This window comes from Nerophis lumbriciformis, linkage group LG20, assembly GCF_033978685.3.
Source record: "Nerophis lumbriciformis linkage group LG20, RoL_Nlum_v2.1, whole genome shotgun sequence".
Lineage (NCBI taxonomy): Eukaryota > Metazoa > Chordata > Actinopteri > Syngnathiformes > Syngnathidae > Nerophis > Nerophis lumbriciformis.
The window spans coordinates 14,695,361-14,711,967 of NC_084567.2; the positions used below are offsets into that span (position 1 = coordinate 14,695,361).

Consider the following 16,607-nt stretch of genomic DNA (forward strand, 5'->3'; position numbering starts at 1 on the left):
CATCCTCCGCTGTTGCCATTTCTAATATAAAGTAGTGTGAAGTTCTTACTTATATCTGTCAGTAAACTCAGCATGAAAGCGCTAAAACATACCGGTGTAGTGAGTTTACATTATTCACCCAAGGAACTTTACTTATTAGAGAGTTCCGGTCGGACAGTTTTTCACGGGACACATTTCCACCGTTGTTGTTTCCGGATTAGGAGATACTGCTTCGTTATTGATTTAAGTAAAGTCTGAATGTCATTAAAACAGTTAGCTCCATTTTTGACACTTCTTCCACTCCCGTCCTTGCACGCTACACCGCTGCAACAAAGATGGCGGAGAGAAGACGCTGTCGAAGGTGAGCCACGTAAATAAGACCGCCCACAAAACGACACATCTTAAGGCGACTGTCAGAAAGTGACTTGAAGATGATCTGTAAAACATAATCTATGCAACATTTTGACCAAAGAACCACCATCACATGTTATGTAGACCACAAGGAAGTGTTTTACATTTAGAAAATAATAATAATAATATGACTCCTTTAATGTGCCCTATAATACGGTGCGCCTTTTTGTATGAAAATAGACCTGACTAAACCCGCTCATCGGCAGTGCACTTTATAATCCGGTGCGCCTTATGGTCCGTAAAATATGATATTCAGAAAAGAAAATAATATTAACTTATGAATTACAAACCCTGTTTCCATATGAGTTGGGAAATTGTGTTAGATGTAAATATAAACGGAATACAATGATTTGCAAATCATTTTCAACCCATATTCAGTTGAATATGCTACAAAGACAACATATTTGATGTTCAAACTGCTAAACATTTTTTTTTTGCAAATAATCATTAACTTTAGAATTTGATGCCAGCAACACGTGACAAAGAAGTTGGGAAAGGTGGCAATAAATACTGATAAAGTTGAGGAATGCTCATCAAATACTTATTTGGAACATCTCACAGGTGAACAGGCTAATTGGGAACAGGTGGGTGCCATGATTGGGTATAAAAGTAGATTCCATGAAATGCTCAGTCATTCACAAACAAGGATAGGGCGAGGGTCACCACTTTGTCAACAAATGCGTGAGCAAATTGTTGAACAGTTTAAGAAAAACCTTTCTCAACCAGCTATTGCAAGGAATTTAGGGATTTCACCATCTACGGTCCGTAATATCATCAAAGGGTTCAGAGAATCTGGAGAAATCACTGCACGTAAGCAGCTAAGCCCGTGACCTTCGATCCCTCAGGCTGTACTGCATCAACAAGCGACATCAGTGTGTAAAGGATATCACCACATGGGCTCAGGAACACTTCAGAAACCCACTGTCAGTAACTAAAGTTGGTCGCTACATCTGTAAGTGCAAGTTAAAACTCTCCTATGCAAGGCGAAAACCGTTTATCAACAACACCCAGAAACGCCGTCGGCTTCGCTGGGCCTGAGCTCATCTAAGATGGACTGATACAAAGTGGAAATATGTTCTGTGGTGTGACGAGTCCACATTTCAAATTGTTTTTGGAAACTGTGGACGTCGTGTTCTCCGGACCAAAGAGGAAAAGAACCATCCGGATTGTTATAGGCGCAAAGTTGAAAAGCCAGCATCTGTGATGGTATGGGGGTGTATTAGTGCCCAAGACATGGGTAACTTACACATCTGTGAAGGCGCCATTAATGCTGAAAGGTACATACAGGTTTTGGAGCAACATATGTTGCCATCCAAGCAACGTTACCATGGACGCCCCTGCTTATTTCAGCAAGACAATGCCAAGCCACATGTTACATCAACGTGGCTTCATAGTAAAAGAGTGCGGGTACTAGACTGGCCTGCCTGTAGTCCAGACCTGTCCCCCTTTGAAAATGTGTGGGGCATTATGAAGCCTAAAATACCACAACGGAGACCCCCGGACTGTTGAACAACTTAAGCTGTACATCAAGCAAGAATGGGAAAGAATTCCACCTGAGAAGCTTAAAACATGTTTCTCCTCAGTTCCCGAACGTTTACGGAGTGTTGTTAAAAGAAAAGGTGATGTAACACAGTGGTGAACATGCTCTTTCCCAACTACTTTGGCACGTGTTGCAGCCATGAAATTCTAAGTTAATTATTATTTGCAAAAAAATAAATAAAGTTTATGAGTTTGAACATCGAATATGTTGTGTTTGTAGTGCATTCATTTGAATATGGGTTGAAAAGGATTTGCAAATCATTGTATTCCGTTTATATTTACATCTAACACAATTTCCTAACTAATGGAAACGGGGTTTGTAATATGAAAAATGACAACAACCATAATAAACAGTGTTAAATGTGTAAGTGAACATTAATATTTGTGTACGGGCAGAATTGTTGATACACTAGTCTATGCAGTTACACAATTGTATTATTAATAGTTTTATTCTATTCTTACATGGGAAAAAACTACAGTAAAAATTTAAGAAAAAAGAGCAGAAAATTCGGTATGTAATGAGAAAATTATTAAATGTAACTAATAATTAACAATAATATACTTAGTCAACTGGTTAAAAAATGTAAAAAAAATAAATGCTGAGAAATGTTCCCAAATATTTGAATAGGAATTCTCTGGACAATTGGGAATTTCGGGAAAACCAGGAATTTTTGAAAGTATTGATGCTTGCACAATTGTCCTAGATCAGTGGTTCTCAACCTTTTTTCAGTGATGTACCCCCTGTGAAATTTAATTGAAGTACCCCCTAATCAGAGCAAAGCATTTTTGGTTGAAAAAAATAGATAAAGTAGTAAAATACAGCACTATGTCATCAGTTTCTGATTTATTAAATTGTATAACAGTGCAAAATATTGCTCATTTGTAGTGGTCTTTCTTGAACTATTTGGAAAAAAAGATAGGTTTTCATTTATATTGATGAAGGATTTTTGAATTGTTGCTACTTTTAGAATATTAAAAAAAATATCTCACGTACCCCTTGGCATACCTTCAAGTACCCCCAGGGGTACGCGTACCCCCATTTGAGAACCACTGTCCTAGATGATATGAATGGGTCGCTGTTGGAATTTGTTGAATCGGTTGAAAAATGTTGACGCAGTAACAGTTTGTATTTAAATGGGAATTTCGGTAAAATCCAGGGAATTTGTACAAAAAGAAAAATGGTAGTTTTGTTGTCCCAAATTAGAGTTTTGTAGGTGGAATGATCAAAAACGGTGGAAAAATGTGAACTGTGAAAACTTTCCAGGAAGAGGTGAAAATAGGGCTATGGAAAACCGGGAATTGTAAGAAATTCCTGGAATTATTTTGAACTTGGAAAATGGTAGTTTGATTGTCTGATGTGAGTGGAGTGTGTGGATGTTGGAACGGTTCGAATCGGCTGAGAAATGTGGAAATTGTGCAAGTTCAAAAAATGGCCCATTCAATTTTCAATGGGGAAAAAATTACCTGGAAAATCCTAGGTAGTAATCTTGGATATGTTTTAAAAATAATTTTGGGTAGCTCACGATTCCCGGTTGAGCCGAACGTTTTGATACCGGAACGGTTCCGATCGGATGAAAACCGTGGGCTGCGGAGCGCGCCAAAGTTTAATAAATCAATGTTTTTTTGGCGAGAATGTTTGGATAGTCACACAACTTTCTACAGCCGCAGTCAGCGTCGGCGCAGATCGCAGTCAACAGATCGCGCTGGAGGGGTGAAGCGACGAAGATGTGGGGGGTTGGAGCGTATTTTCCGCGAATGTGCGTGTGTGCACATAACCTTTAAGAGATCCCGGTGCTATCGCAGGGTGTTTTTGCGATACCCCAGCCAGTCAGTCCCACAAAAATCAACAAAACCGCAGGTGTGTGTCCATGAAGGACGGGGAAGGAATTTGGAGCGTCTTCGCTGTGCTGTCCTCCGAGGGAGTCACGGAGCTGGCAAGCCGTTTCAGCAGGAAAACGAAATCCAGATTAGAATGTTTGTGTTTGAGCGAGCAAATACAAAGTTAAACGTTTCTCGTTAATTGCCCGTTTCTGTTCCTCAAATCGATCATAACTTTGCCTCGCAGAGCAGACAGCTTCTCCAGGGTGTTTTCTTGTTTGTGATTTATTTAAAAATCGCTACATCCCGAGTGCTCACAGCTCTGCCCACTTTATAATCATTTGTGGCAGTTTCGGGGTACCTTAAAGGGGAACATTATCACCAGACATATGTCAGCGTCAATATATACCTTGAAGTTGCAGAAAAAAAGACCATATATTTTTTTAACCGATTTCCGAACTCTAAATGGGTGAATTTTGGCGAATTAAACGCCTTTCTATTATTCGCCCTCGGAGCGATGACGTCACAACGTGACGTCACATCGGGAAGCAATCCGCCATTTTCTCAAACACATTACAAACACCAAGTCAAATCAGCTGTTATTTTCCGTTTTTTCGACTGTTTTCCGTACCTTGGAGACATCATGCCTCGTCGGTGTGTTGTCGGAGGGTGTAACAACACGAACAGGGACGGATTCAAGTTGCACCAGTGGCCCAAAGATGCGAAAGTGGCAAGAAATTGGACGTTTGTTCCGCACACTTTACCCACGAAAGCTATGCTACGACAGAGATGGCAAGAATGTGTGGATATCCTGCGACACTCAAAGCATATGCATTTCCAACGATAAAGTCAAAGAAATCTGCCGCCAGACCCCCATTGAATCTGCCGGAGTGTGTGAGCAATTCAGGGACAAAGGACCTCGGTAGCACGGCAAGCAATGGCGGCAGTTTGTTCCCGCAGACGAGCGAGCTAAACCCCCTGGATGTCTTGGTTATGCCACCGAAGATGATCAAGAGAAGAATATCGACCCTAGCTTCCCTGGCCTGCTGACGTCAACTCCAAAACTGGACAGATCAGCTTTTAGGAAAAAAGAGCGGATGAGGGTATGTCTACAGAATATATTAATTGATGAAAATTGGGCTGTCTGCACTCTCAAAGTGCATGTTGTTGCCAAATGTATTTCATATGCTGTAAACCTAGTTCATAGTTGTTAGTTTCCTTTAATGCCAAACAAACACATACCAATCGTTGGTTAGAAGGCGATCGCCGAATTCGTCCTCGCTTGCTCCCGTGTTGCTGGCTGTCGTGTCGTTTTCGTCGGTTTTGCTTGCATACGGTTCAAACCGATATGGCTCAATAGCTTCAGTTTCTTCTTCAATTTCGTTTTCGCTACCTGCCTCCACACTACAACCATCCGTTTCAATACATGCGTAATCTGTTGAATCGCTTAAGCCGCTGAAATCCGAGTCTGAATCCGAGCTAATGTCGCTATAGCTTGCTGTTCTATGCGCCATGTTTGTTTGTGTTGGCATCACTATGTGACGTCACAGGAAAATGGACGGTTGTATATAACGATGGTTAAAATCAGGCACTTTGAAGCTTTTTTTAGGGATATTGCGTGATGGGTAAAATTTTGAAAAAAACTTCGAAAAATAAAATAAGCCACTGGGAACTGATTTTTAATGGTTTTAACCCTTCTGAAATTGTGATAATGTTCCCCTTTAAAGGTAGATGTCTACTACGTCCTCGGCTGAAAGGATCGCCAAGCACACAACCCTCCACTTCTCCCCATTTTGTATCCAGCAGCAAAAGTTGCGTCAGCACAGGCGGGTTCCCCCGAAGCCAAACGTCTTGCCAATATCGCTGAGAGGCTATTTGATCAATTCCATTGTTTAGATTTTGGAGAGCAGTGCAAAGCAGAAAGTTAGGACAAGACAAAGAAGCAAAAGCAGGAGAGATAAGGGAAGCGTCCGCCTTCAATGAGAGCCAGAGAGTGTAAATATGCTGCAGGAGTGCTAGCCCGTATCATCCAGTCTTCATTTTGACAACAGTTTTCAATTCATGTCTTATGTATTTTAGTTTTAGTCACATTTTAATAATGTAAATTAATTTAGTTCTGGCCAAGTTTTAGTCGACTAAATCCTTCAACATTTTAGTCGACGAAAAGTACGATACATCTTCTCGACTACAAAATATAACGGCTAACATACACTATATTGCCAAAAGTATTTGGCCACCTGCCTTGACTCACATATGAACTTGAAGTGCCATCCCATTCCTAACCCATAGGATTCAATATGATGTGGGTCCACCTTTTGCAGCTATTACAGCTTCAACTTTTCTGGGAAGCCTGTCCACAAGGTTGCTGAGTGTGTTTATAGGAATTTTCCACCATTGGTGAGGTCACACACTGATGTTGGTGGAGAAGGGCTGGCTCTCAGTCTCTGTTCTATCGGGTTCAGGTCAGGACTCTGTGCAGGCCAGTCAAGTTCATCCACAACAGACTCTGTCATCCATGTCTTTATGGACCTTGCTTTGTGCACTGGTGCACAGTCAAGTTGGAAGAGGAAGGGGCCTGCTCCAAACTGTTCCCACAAGGTTGGGAGCATGGAATTGTCCAAAATGTTTTGGTATCCTGGAGCATTCAAAGTTCCTTTCACAAAGGGGCCAAGCCCAACTCCTGAAAAACAACCCCACACCATAATTCCTCCTTCACCAAATTTCACACTCGGCACAATGCAGTCCGAAATGTATCATTCTCCTGGCAACCTCCAAAGCCAGACTAGTCCATCAGATTGCCAGATGGAAAAGCGTGATTCATCAGTCCAGAGATTGACCAAATATGCCTGATAAGCACTCCACACAAGTCAATAACATCAACAAAGCTCACTTTTGTGCATTCACGCACAGCATAAAACGTCTGGTGGACAAAATGAGACAAAGAAGGAGTGGCATAAAACGCGTCTTTCTGTGGCAGCATCAGAGAAAGTTGTACATGTAAACAAACTACAATGAGTTCAAGGATGGCTGAAATTAGTAGGACAAAACGGTGCTTGCCAAATACTCTCATCAGTGAATGAAGCATGTAGAACGTAAACAGTGGGATTTCTAACAATTAGGAAGGTTTGTGTCATGTTTGTTCTCCTACAGAAAATATAGAAAAACCAAAAAAAAAAAATATTTTTCCTTCATCTTTTTCCATTTTCACACATCTCTGAAAGAGGTCCAGGGAGCCACTAGGGCGGCGCTAAAGAGCCGCGGGTTGCTGACCCCCGACTTAGGCCTACTTACTGTCTCGTAGATGTCCTGATGATTAGCCTGTAGAAGACGCTTCAAGTTGGTTGTATTTTTACCGGAGAAAATGGAGCCGCGGGGTTTACATTGTTGTCTACAGATGTTGGTAACAATCACACTGTAGGGATGTAACAATGTGAGAATTTCATGTCACGGTTATTGGGGCCAAAAGGATCACGGTTAACATTGATATCGGGGTATTATTGTGGAATGTACTCAAAGGGTTTTGTAAATATAACTTAAATAAATAGAAAAAACTATTATTTTCTTCGTTTCAATTAAGTGTTTTAGTTTGTGTTTTATCTGTTTTAATAGCTAATCTTTTACTGTTGTTGTTGGAAATATTGGTTTGTGCTGTAGCACTTTACGATTTATTTGAATGAAAAGGACGTGACAAATGGAGTCTATAATAGTTATTTATTACTTCTGGCGTGGGTTGTCCTACTCTGTTCAGTGGTAATTGAACGCACCATTAAAAACACCATTGCTCCCCTCACCTCCCAGGGGGTGATCAAGGGTGATGGGTCAAATGCAGAGAATAATTTCGCCACACCTAGTGTGTCCATCCATCCATCCATCTTCTTCCGCTTATCCGAGGTCGGGTCGCGGGGGCAGCAACCTAAGCAGGGAAGCCCAGACTTCCCTCTCCCCAGCCACTTCGTCCAGCTCCTCCCGGGGGACCCCGAGGCGTTCCCAGGCCAGCCGGGAGACATAGTCTTCCCAACGTGTCCTGGGTCTTCCCCGCGGCCTCCTACCGGTCGGACGTGCCCTAAACACCTCCCTAGGGAGGCGTTCAGGTGGCATCCTGACCAGATGCCTGAACCACCTTACCTGGCTCCTCTCCATGTGGAGGAGCAGCGGCTTTACTTTGAGCTCCCCCCGGATGGCAGAGCTTCTCACCCTATCTCTAAGGGAGAGCCCCGCCACCCGGCGGAGGAAACTCATTTCGGCCGCTTGTACCCGTGATCTTGTCCTTTCGGTCATAACCCAAAGCTCATGACCATAGGTGAGCATGGGAACGTAGATCGACCGGTAAATTGAGAGCTTTGCCTTCCGGCTCAGCTCCTTCTTCACCACAACGGATCGATACAGCGTCCGCATTATTACGATCCACTCTTCCCTCACTTGTGAACAAGACTCCGAGGTACTTTAACTCCTCCACTTGGGGCAAGATCTCCTCCCCAACCCGGAGATGGCACTCCACCCTTTTCCGGGCGAGAACCATGGACTCGGACTTGGAGGTGCTGATTCTCATCCCAGTCGCTTAACACTCGGCTGTGAACCGATCCAGTGAGAGCTGAAGGTCCTGGCCAGACACACCTAGTGTGTGTGTGTGACAATCATTGGTACTTTAACTTTAACTTTAACTTTAATTGCGTGCTAAGAGAGCGCAGCTTGTAGCTTCAGTGTGCACAACTGAATATCTTAGTGGCTCAGACAGCAATGTGTTCATAGAAGTTGATATTTGGGGCGTGTTGTTTTTAGCGGGGAAAGACATATTTATGTACTGTATGTACAGTCGCGATCAAAGTTTACATACACTTGTAAAGAACATAATGTCATGGCTGTCTTGAGTTTCCAATGATTTATACAACTCTTATTTTTTTGTGATAGAGTGATTGGAGCACATACTTGTTTGTCACAAAAAACATTCATGAAGTTTGGTTCTTTTATGAATTTATTATGGGTCTACGGAAAATGTGAGCAAATCTGCTGGGTCAAAAGTATACATACAGCAATGTTAATATTTGGTTACATGTCCCTTGGCAAGTTTCACTGCAATAAGGCGCTTTTGGTAGCCATCCACAAGCTTCAATCTTCTGCTTGAATTTTTGACAAAATTGGTGCAGTTCAGCTAAATTTGTTGTTTTGTCTGACATGTAAGTGTGCTAAAACAGGCATGTATTTGTCCATCCATAGTCGGAAATCCGTCTTTTTTGTCTCTGTAAAAATATTTAAAAAATTTCCGTTTTTCTTAGTTTTTTCCGACCTACAATGTGTCATGTCTGTGTGATCATGTTTTGTTTTAGTCATGTTCGGTTTTGTTTTTGGACTTTTTGTGCACTTTTGTTTGTTTTGTCACCATAGCAACCATTAGTTTTCACCTGTCACGTCACGCACCTGTTTCACGTTTTGAGTCACGCACCTGTTTTCACTAATTATGTCTGTAGTATTTAAGTTCATTGTTTTCAGTTTGTCTTTGTGGCGACATCCGGATTCATACCCCTGTCACACTCTGTTTACCTCTGCGCACTTCATAGTCCATGCCAAGTAAGTTTTTGTTTATTAATGCCACAGTTAGTGTTTTTGTTTCATTGTTCACAGTTTCTGCCTTTGTGCAAGTTTTGTTTTCATTAGCCAAGTTTTGTACCTCCGCCATTGTGCGCGCTTTTCGTTTGTTCTTTTTTGATGTATTAAATAAAAATATGTACTCACATTCCCGTCTCGCCCGAGCCAACTTTCCGTTGCCTTCAGGAAAAACAAAACCCAAGGACCAAGTCGTGACACAATGTGTGTTAAAATCCCGATCCGTCTCTTTGCCATACCTGCCAACAACTACGGTTTTCCCGTAATGAGTACGTTTTTTTTGATAATCCAGTGGTAAAAGCTATGGTTTTCCATTAAAAATTATTAACTTAAAAATGGAAGATATGTAGCAAAGCAACTCCACGGGTAGGGGACAACATAATCAATGAGGATTGGTTGGTTTAGGTATAAGAACATCCATGATTGGTTGGTTGTTTACTATGATGAGTCACGATTGGTTAACATTAGGGCAAAACTTTATGTAAAGGCCAATCAGAGGCAAGATAGGGCGGGTCATCGAACCAGGAAGGGAAATCACAACAGACATCCCAAATGAAGACGAGAGAGTCGGAGAATTGAAGAGGGAATATTCTTATATTTATATATTAAAAAAACTTGTGGAAGATGGCAGAGGGATTCTCTTCCCTAGATGTTTCTTTTAGCGATGTAGACGACGTCCAGGAAACCCACAATGCGTCCACTTGGCCCCCTTGCCCTTGCTGCGGCCCCCTAATCACATGCCTGTGTACACATTATATTGCCAAAAGTATTTGGCCACCTGCCTTGACTCACATATGAACTTGAAGTGCCATCCCATTACGAACTCATAGGGTTCAATATGATGTCGGCCAAGCCTAACTCCTGGAGCGGGCCCCTTCCTCTTTCAATATGACTGTGCACCAGTGCACGAAGTAAGGTCCACAAAGACATGGATGACAGAGTCTGGTGTGGATGAACTTGACTGGCCTGCACAGAGTCCTGACCTGAACCCGATACAACACCTTTGGGATGAATTAGAACGGAGACTGAGAGCCAGGCCTTCTCGACCAACGTCAGTGTGACCTCACCAATGCACTTTTGGAAAAATGGTGGAAAATTCCAAAAACACACTCCGCAACCTTGTGGACAGCCTTCCTAGAAGAGTTGAAGCTGTAATAGCTGCAAAAGGTGGACCAACATCATATTGAATCCAATGGGTTAGGAATGGGATGGCACTTCAAGTTCATATGTGAGTCAAGGAAGGTGGCCAAATACCTTTGGCAATATAGTGTAATTCGAGTGGATTGTTTTCATGTTAGCATTTAAGCTAGCGAGCCGGCACCAGTCAGTCCGTGAGTTCATCAAAGTGCAGTTTGCAATCTCAGTGTTTCGATCACTCTTATTCTAAAGGCTAACCCTCTGGAGTTTTGTGGCGGTCATCATTGATAGCGTTTATCGTTACGTCCCGGCAATACAGTCTTGTTTCCCGAACATCATGTGATTGGATAGACTTGTCCCCACCCGCCTAAAGACGAAATTAAATATGACTGTCAATTATTTCCGTCTCGTTTTTATTCGTCGACTAAATTGTCAATTCATTTCATCAACGAGCATTTGTTGTCGTCGTCCTATTCCAGTCACGGGAAAACAGGTCGTTGACGATAACTAAGAAGAAAATGTTTAGAAATTAACCCTGGTATTATCCCATACTTGTTTTTTACTGATATCTGATATCAATATTGGATCGGGACACCTGTCGTGCTCCAGGTCAAGTACTAGAGAACGCTCGTGTTCCTAGGTGTCACCATAATAATGGGAGTGGATGATACATACAGGTAAAAGCCAGTAAATTAGAATATTTTGAAAAACTTGATTTATTTCAGTAATTGCATTCAAAAGGTGTAACTTGTACATTATATTTATTCATTGCACACAGACTGATGCATTCAAATGTTTATTTCATTTAATTTTGATGATTTGAAGTGGCAACAAATGAAAATCCAAAATTCCGTGTGTCACAAAATTAGAATATTACTTAAGGCTAATACAAAAAAGGGATTTTTAGAAATGTTGGCCAACTGAAAAGTATGAAAATGAAAAATATGAGCATGTACAATACTCAATACTTGGTTGGAGCTCCTTTTGCCTCAATTACTGCGTTAATGCAGCGTGGCATGGAGTCGATGAGTTTCTGGCACTGCTCAGGTGTTATGAGAGCCCAGGTTGCTCTGATAGTGGCCTTCAACTCTTCTGCGTTTTTGGGTCTGGCATTCTGCATCTTCCTTTTCACAATACCCCACAGATTTTCTATGGGGCTAAGGTCAGGGGAGTTGGCGGGCCAATTTAGAACAGAAATACCATGGTCCGTAAACCAGGCACGGGTAGATTTTGCGCTGTGTGCAGGCGCCAAGTCCTGTTGGAACTTGAAATCTCCATCTCCATAGAGCAGGTCAGCAGCAGGAAGCATGAAGTGCTCTAAAACTTGCTGGTAGACGGCTGCGTTGACCCTGGATCTCAGGAAACAGAGTGGACCGACACCAGCAGATGACATGGCACCCCAAACCATCACTGATGGTGGAAACTTTACACTAGACTTCAGGCAACGTGGATCCTGTGCCTCTCCTGTCTTCCTCCAGACTCTGGGACCTCGATTTCCAAAGGAAATGCAAAATTTGCATGGTTGGGTGATGGTTTGGGGTGCCATGTCATCTGCTGGTGTCGGTCCACTCTGTTTCCTGAGATCCAGGGTCAACGCAGCCGTCTACCAGCAAGTTTTAGAGCACTTCATGCTTCCTGCTGCTGACCTGCTCTATTGAGATGGAGATTTCAAGTTCCAACAGGACTTGGCGCCTGCACACAGCGCAAAATCTACCCGTGCCTGGTTTACGGACCATGGTATTTCTGTTCTAAATTGGCCCGCCAACTCCCCTGACCTTAGCCCCATAGAAAATCTGTGGGGTATTGTGAAAAGGAAGATGCAGAATGCCAGACCCAAAAACGCAGAAGAGTTGAAGGCCACTATCAGAGCAACCTGGGCTCTCATAACACCTGAGCAGTGCCAGAAACTCATCGACTCCATGCCACGCCGCATTAACGCAGTAATTGAGGCAAAAGGAGCTCCAACCAAGTATTGAGTATTGTACATGCTCATATTTTTCATTTTCATACTTTTCAGTTGGCCAACATTTCTAAAAATCCCTTTTTTGTATTAGCCTTAAGTAATATTCTAATTTTGTGACACACGGAATTTTGGATTTTCATTTGTTGCCACTTCAAATCATCAAAATTAAATGAAATAAACATTTGAATGCATCAGTCTGTGTGCAATGAATAAATATAATGTACAAGTTACACCTTTTGAATGCAATTACTGAAATAAATCAAGTTTTTCAAAATATTCTAATTTACTGGCTTTTACCTGTATATACACACACAAAATATGTTATATATATATATACACCAGTGACGTGCGGTGAGGTTGATGGCTGGTGAGGCACTGACTTCATCACAGTCAGATTTGCAAACATATGAACCCTAAAGAGTATCTTATTCACCATTTGATTGGCAGCAGTTAACGGGTTATGTTTAAAAGCTCATACCAGCATTCTTCCCTGCTTGGCACTCAGCATCAAGGGTTGGAATTGGGGGTTAAATCACCAAAAATGATAACCAGGCGTGGCGCAGCTGCTGCCCACTGCTCCCCTCACCTCCCAGGGGGTGGTCAAGGGGATGGGTCAAATGCAGAGGACAAATTTCATTACACCTAGTGTGTGTGTGACAATCATTGGTACTTTAACTTAACTTTAACTTTACACATACAAACTGTAGCACACAAAAAAGCACATTTAATAAAAAAAACGTTATGGTCTTACCTTAACTTATAAATTAAGTCCATGCGCCGCAACTAAAGCCCTCACTTAAACTTTCCACGTGCAAGATTGAATCTATTTAAAAAAGTGTAACCGAGGGTTTATAAATGTCGCCTATACTGTATGAAACTACAAAATAACAAACACGGAGGCTCCAGTTTACACAAGGACCACTTTATTTACGTTCTTTCAAAAACCTCCGCAACGTGACATCACTTCCGCTCTTAGCGCCTTCAAAATAAGAGCTAAAGGCATATACTGTATAACAGCGCATAACAGGAACTTAACATCACAAAGAGGAAAGCCCAGGAAAATAGGTTACAAAAGTTATTTAATAAGAAGCCAAAAAGTGCAAAAACAATAATGTTCGTGTTGGAGGAGTTGTGAATTAGGTACACCTGCAGTCTGCAGGTGTATCTAATGTTGTGTCCCTGCAGTCATTCACAACTCCTCCAACACCAACATTATTGTTTTTGCACTTTTTGGCTTCTTATGAAATAATTTTTTAAAATAGATTCAATCTTGCACGTGGAAAGTTTAAGTGTGGGCTTTAGTTGATACAACAATTCTACGGCGGGGGTGCAGGAGGCGAGCCTCAGCCAGTGCGTCTTTTGCAGCCGTTTTATGATCGCTCAGCACAAGAAATACTTTACACACATACAGTTGTTGACAAAATACACTGTACATTATATACCTCAGCTAACTAAACTATGGAAATGTATAATATAGTTCATATAGCAATACAGTCTCACTGCACAGCAGGCCAGCAGTTAGCCGAGTCATTGCGCAATCCATGTTGCGGCACTGAGTGACGTGCCTCAACTGGCTGCTGTTCACCGCACCGTCTCTTCTCAGTATTTGAACGGCAAATGTGATTATTCAGCGATTTTGAATAAAAATAATCTTAAACTGGTGAAGTTAAATGGAAAATAACTTTATAGTATAATCACTGGACACATATAACAATTTAATTTTTTTTTTTCTTTTTACTTTTTTTTTCTTTCCATGATGGCAGGTGAGGCCCCGCCTCACCTGCCTCTAGTGACTGCACGTCACTGATATACACATTTATATTCACAAAATATATATCTTATATACATATGCACATTTATATACACAGTGTTATACATGCAGTTTATACGTATATACACAAAATATATGCAGTATGTTTTATATATATATACACATTTATATACACAAAATATATGTTATATATATATATACACATTTATATACACAAAATATATATGTTATATATACACACATTTATATACACAAAATATATGTTATATATATACACATTTATATACACAAAATATATATGTTATACAGTATACACACACATTTATATACACAAAATATGTTATATATATATACACATTTATATACGGTACACAAAATATATGGTATATATACACACATTTATATACACAACATCTATATGTTATATACACATTTATATACACAAAATATATATGTTATATATATATACATATATACACAAAATATATACCGTATTTTTCGGACTATAAGTCGCAGTTTTTTTCATAGTTTGGCCGGGGGTGCGACTTATACTCAGGAGCGACTTATGTGTGAAATTATTAACACATTACCGTAAAATATCAAATAATATTATTTATCTCATTCACGTAAGAGACTAGACGTATAAGATTTCATGGGATTTAGCGATTAGGAGTGACGGATTGTTTGGTAAACGTATAGCATGGTTTATATGTTATAGTTATTTGAATGACTCTTACCATAATATGTTACGTTAACATACCAGGCACGTTCTCAGTTGCTTATTTATGCCTCATATTGGCTACCCCTGTGGTAAATTTTAAATGTGCTTTATAAATAAAGTTGATTTGATTTGATTTGATATAACGTACACTTATTCAGCCTGTTGTTCACTATTCATTATTTATTTTAAATTGCCTTTCAAATGTCTATTCTTGGTGTTGGGTTTTATCAAATAAATTTCCCCCAAAAATGCGACTTATACCCCAGTGCGACTTATATATGTTTTTTTCCTTCCTTATTATGCATTTTCGGCAGGTGCGACTTATACTCCGGTGCGACTTATACTCCGAAAAATACGGTATGTTATATAGTATATAGTATTATGGCAATACTCAGTTCTACAACTTCAAAAGCTCCATTGTTTCCCCACATACGTCATCACATGACTATTTCCCGGCGTGAAAGATGCACAAGATGAGGACTAGTGATGTGTTTCCGTGTCTTCCTTGAACCTCCAGGTGGAGAAGGAGAAGATCCCCGACCATGAGCGCCAGTGTTCCTACGAGCACCTCAACCTGCTCCTGCACTTCATCATGGGCATCAAGGTGAGCCTGGAGAGCCTGCAACCTCACAGCCTGGAGGTGGCCGGCCACAAGCTGCAGGAGCTCCACCAGTCCCTGAGAGACTTGGAACTCAGGATGAGTCAACTGGGCGGGGGAGGCGCCTCGGCCTCGACGCAGGACGGGAAGGTGGCCGAGCTGAGCCGGCGTTGCCAGGAGCTGGAGCTGAAAGTCAACACCTTCGAGAACATCGTCTGCGTACTCAACCGTGAGATGGAGCGCTCCTGCAGCACCATGGAGGCCTCCAACCGCCAGCACAGACTGGACCAGGACAAGATTGAAATCCTCAGTAACAAGGTATCTACCCCAAACTTCTATAAAACCCGCTTACGCACAAAACCTTGCGTGGAGTCATTTTCAGGCAAAGTACGTGCCTGAACGATGAGAACCGATTACCCAGTTGTGAGCCGTTGTTTGGAAGCCGTTGTTAATGCACACGCAAATTTAGCGTCGGCAATTGCCCTCTCTGCACGTGCGTCACCTGACTGGAACTGGACTAGAAAATTAGTCCGAGTCTAAGGAAACTCAGAAGCATTTAACTGATTATTAAGACTAAAGAAAGCAAAATAAGAAATAAATGTACACTATATTGCCAAAAGTATTTGTCCACCCATCCAAATGATGAGAATCAGGTGTTCTAATCAGTTGGCCCGGCCACAGGTGTATAAAGTCAAGCACTTAGGCATGGAGATTGTTTCGACAAACATTTGTGAAAGAATGGGCCGCTCTCAGTGATTTCCAGCGTGGAACTGTCATAGGATGCCACCCGTGCACCAAATCCAGTCATGAAATTTCCTCGCTCCTAAATATTCCAAAGTCAACTTTCGGCTTTATTATAAGAAAACGGAAGAGTTTGGGAACAACAGCAACTCAGCCACGAAGTGGTAGGCCACGTAAACTGACAGAGAGGGGTCAGCAAATGCTGAAGCGCATAGTACAAAGACTTTCTGCAGAGTCAGTTGCTACAGAGCTCCAAACTTCATGTGACCTTCCTATTAGCCCACGTACAGTACGCAGAGAGCTTCATGGAATGGGTTTCCATGGCCGT

General features: G+C 41.5%; 1 protein-coding gene across 2 annotated transcripts in view; it reads left to right on the forward strand.

The window, feature by feature from the left end:
- Positions 1-16,607, forward strand: part of LOC133619469 (TNF receptor-associated factor 2-like) — a 57,975-nt gene that overhangs the window by 23,460 nt on the left and 17,908 nt on the right. For both annotated transcript variants that reach the window (XM_061980509.1, XM_061980510.2), the window contains one exon: positions 15,458-15,856. In XM_061980509.1, coding sequence (XP_061836493.1) covers positions 15,458-15,856 — 399 coding nt within the window. The remainder of the gene's footprint in view (positions 1-15,457; positions 15,857-16,607) is intronic.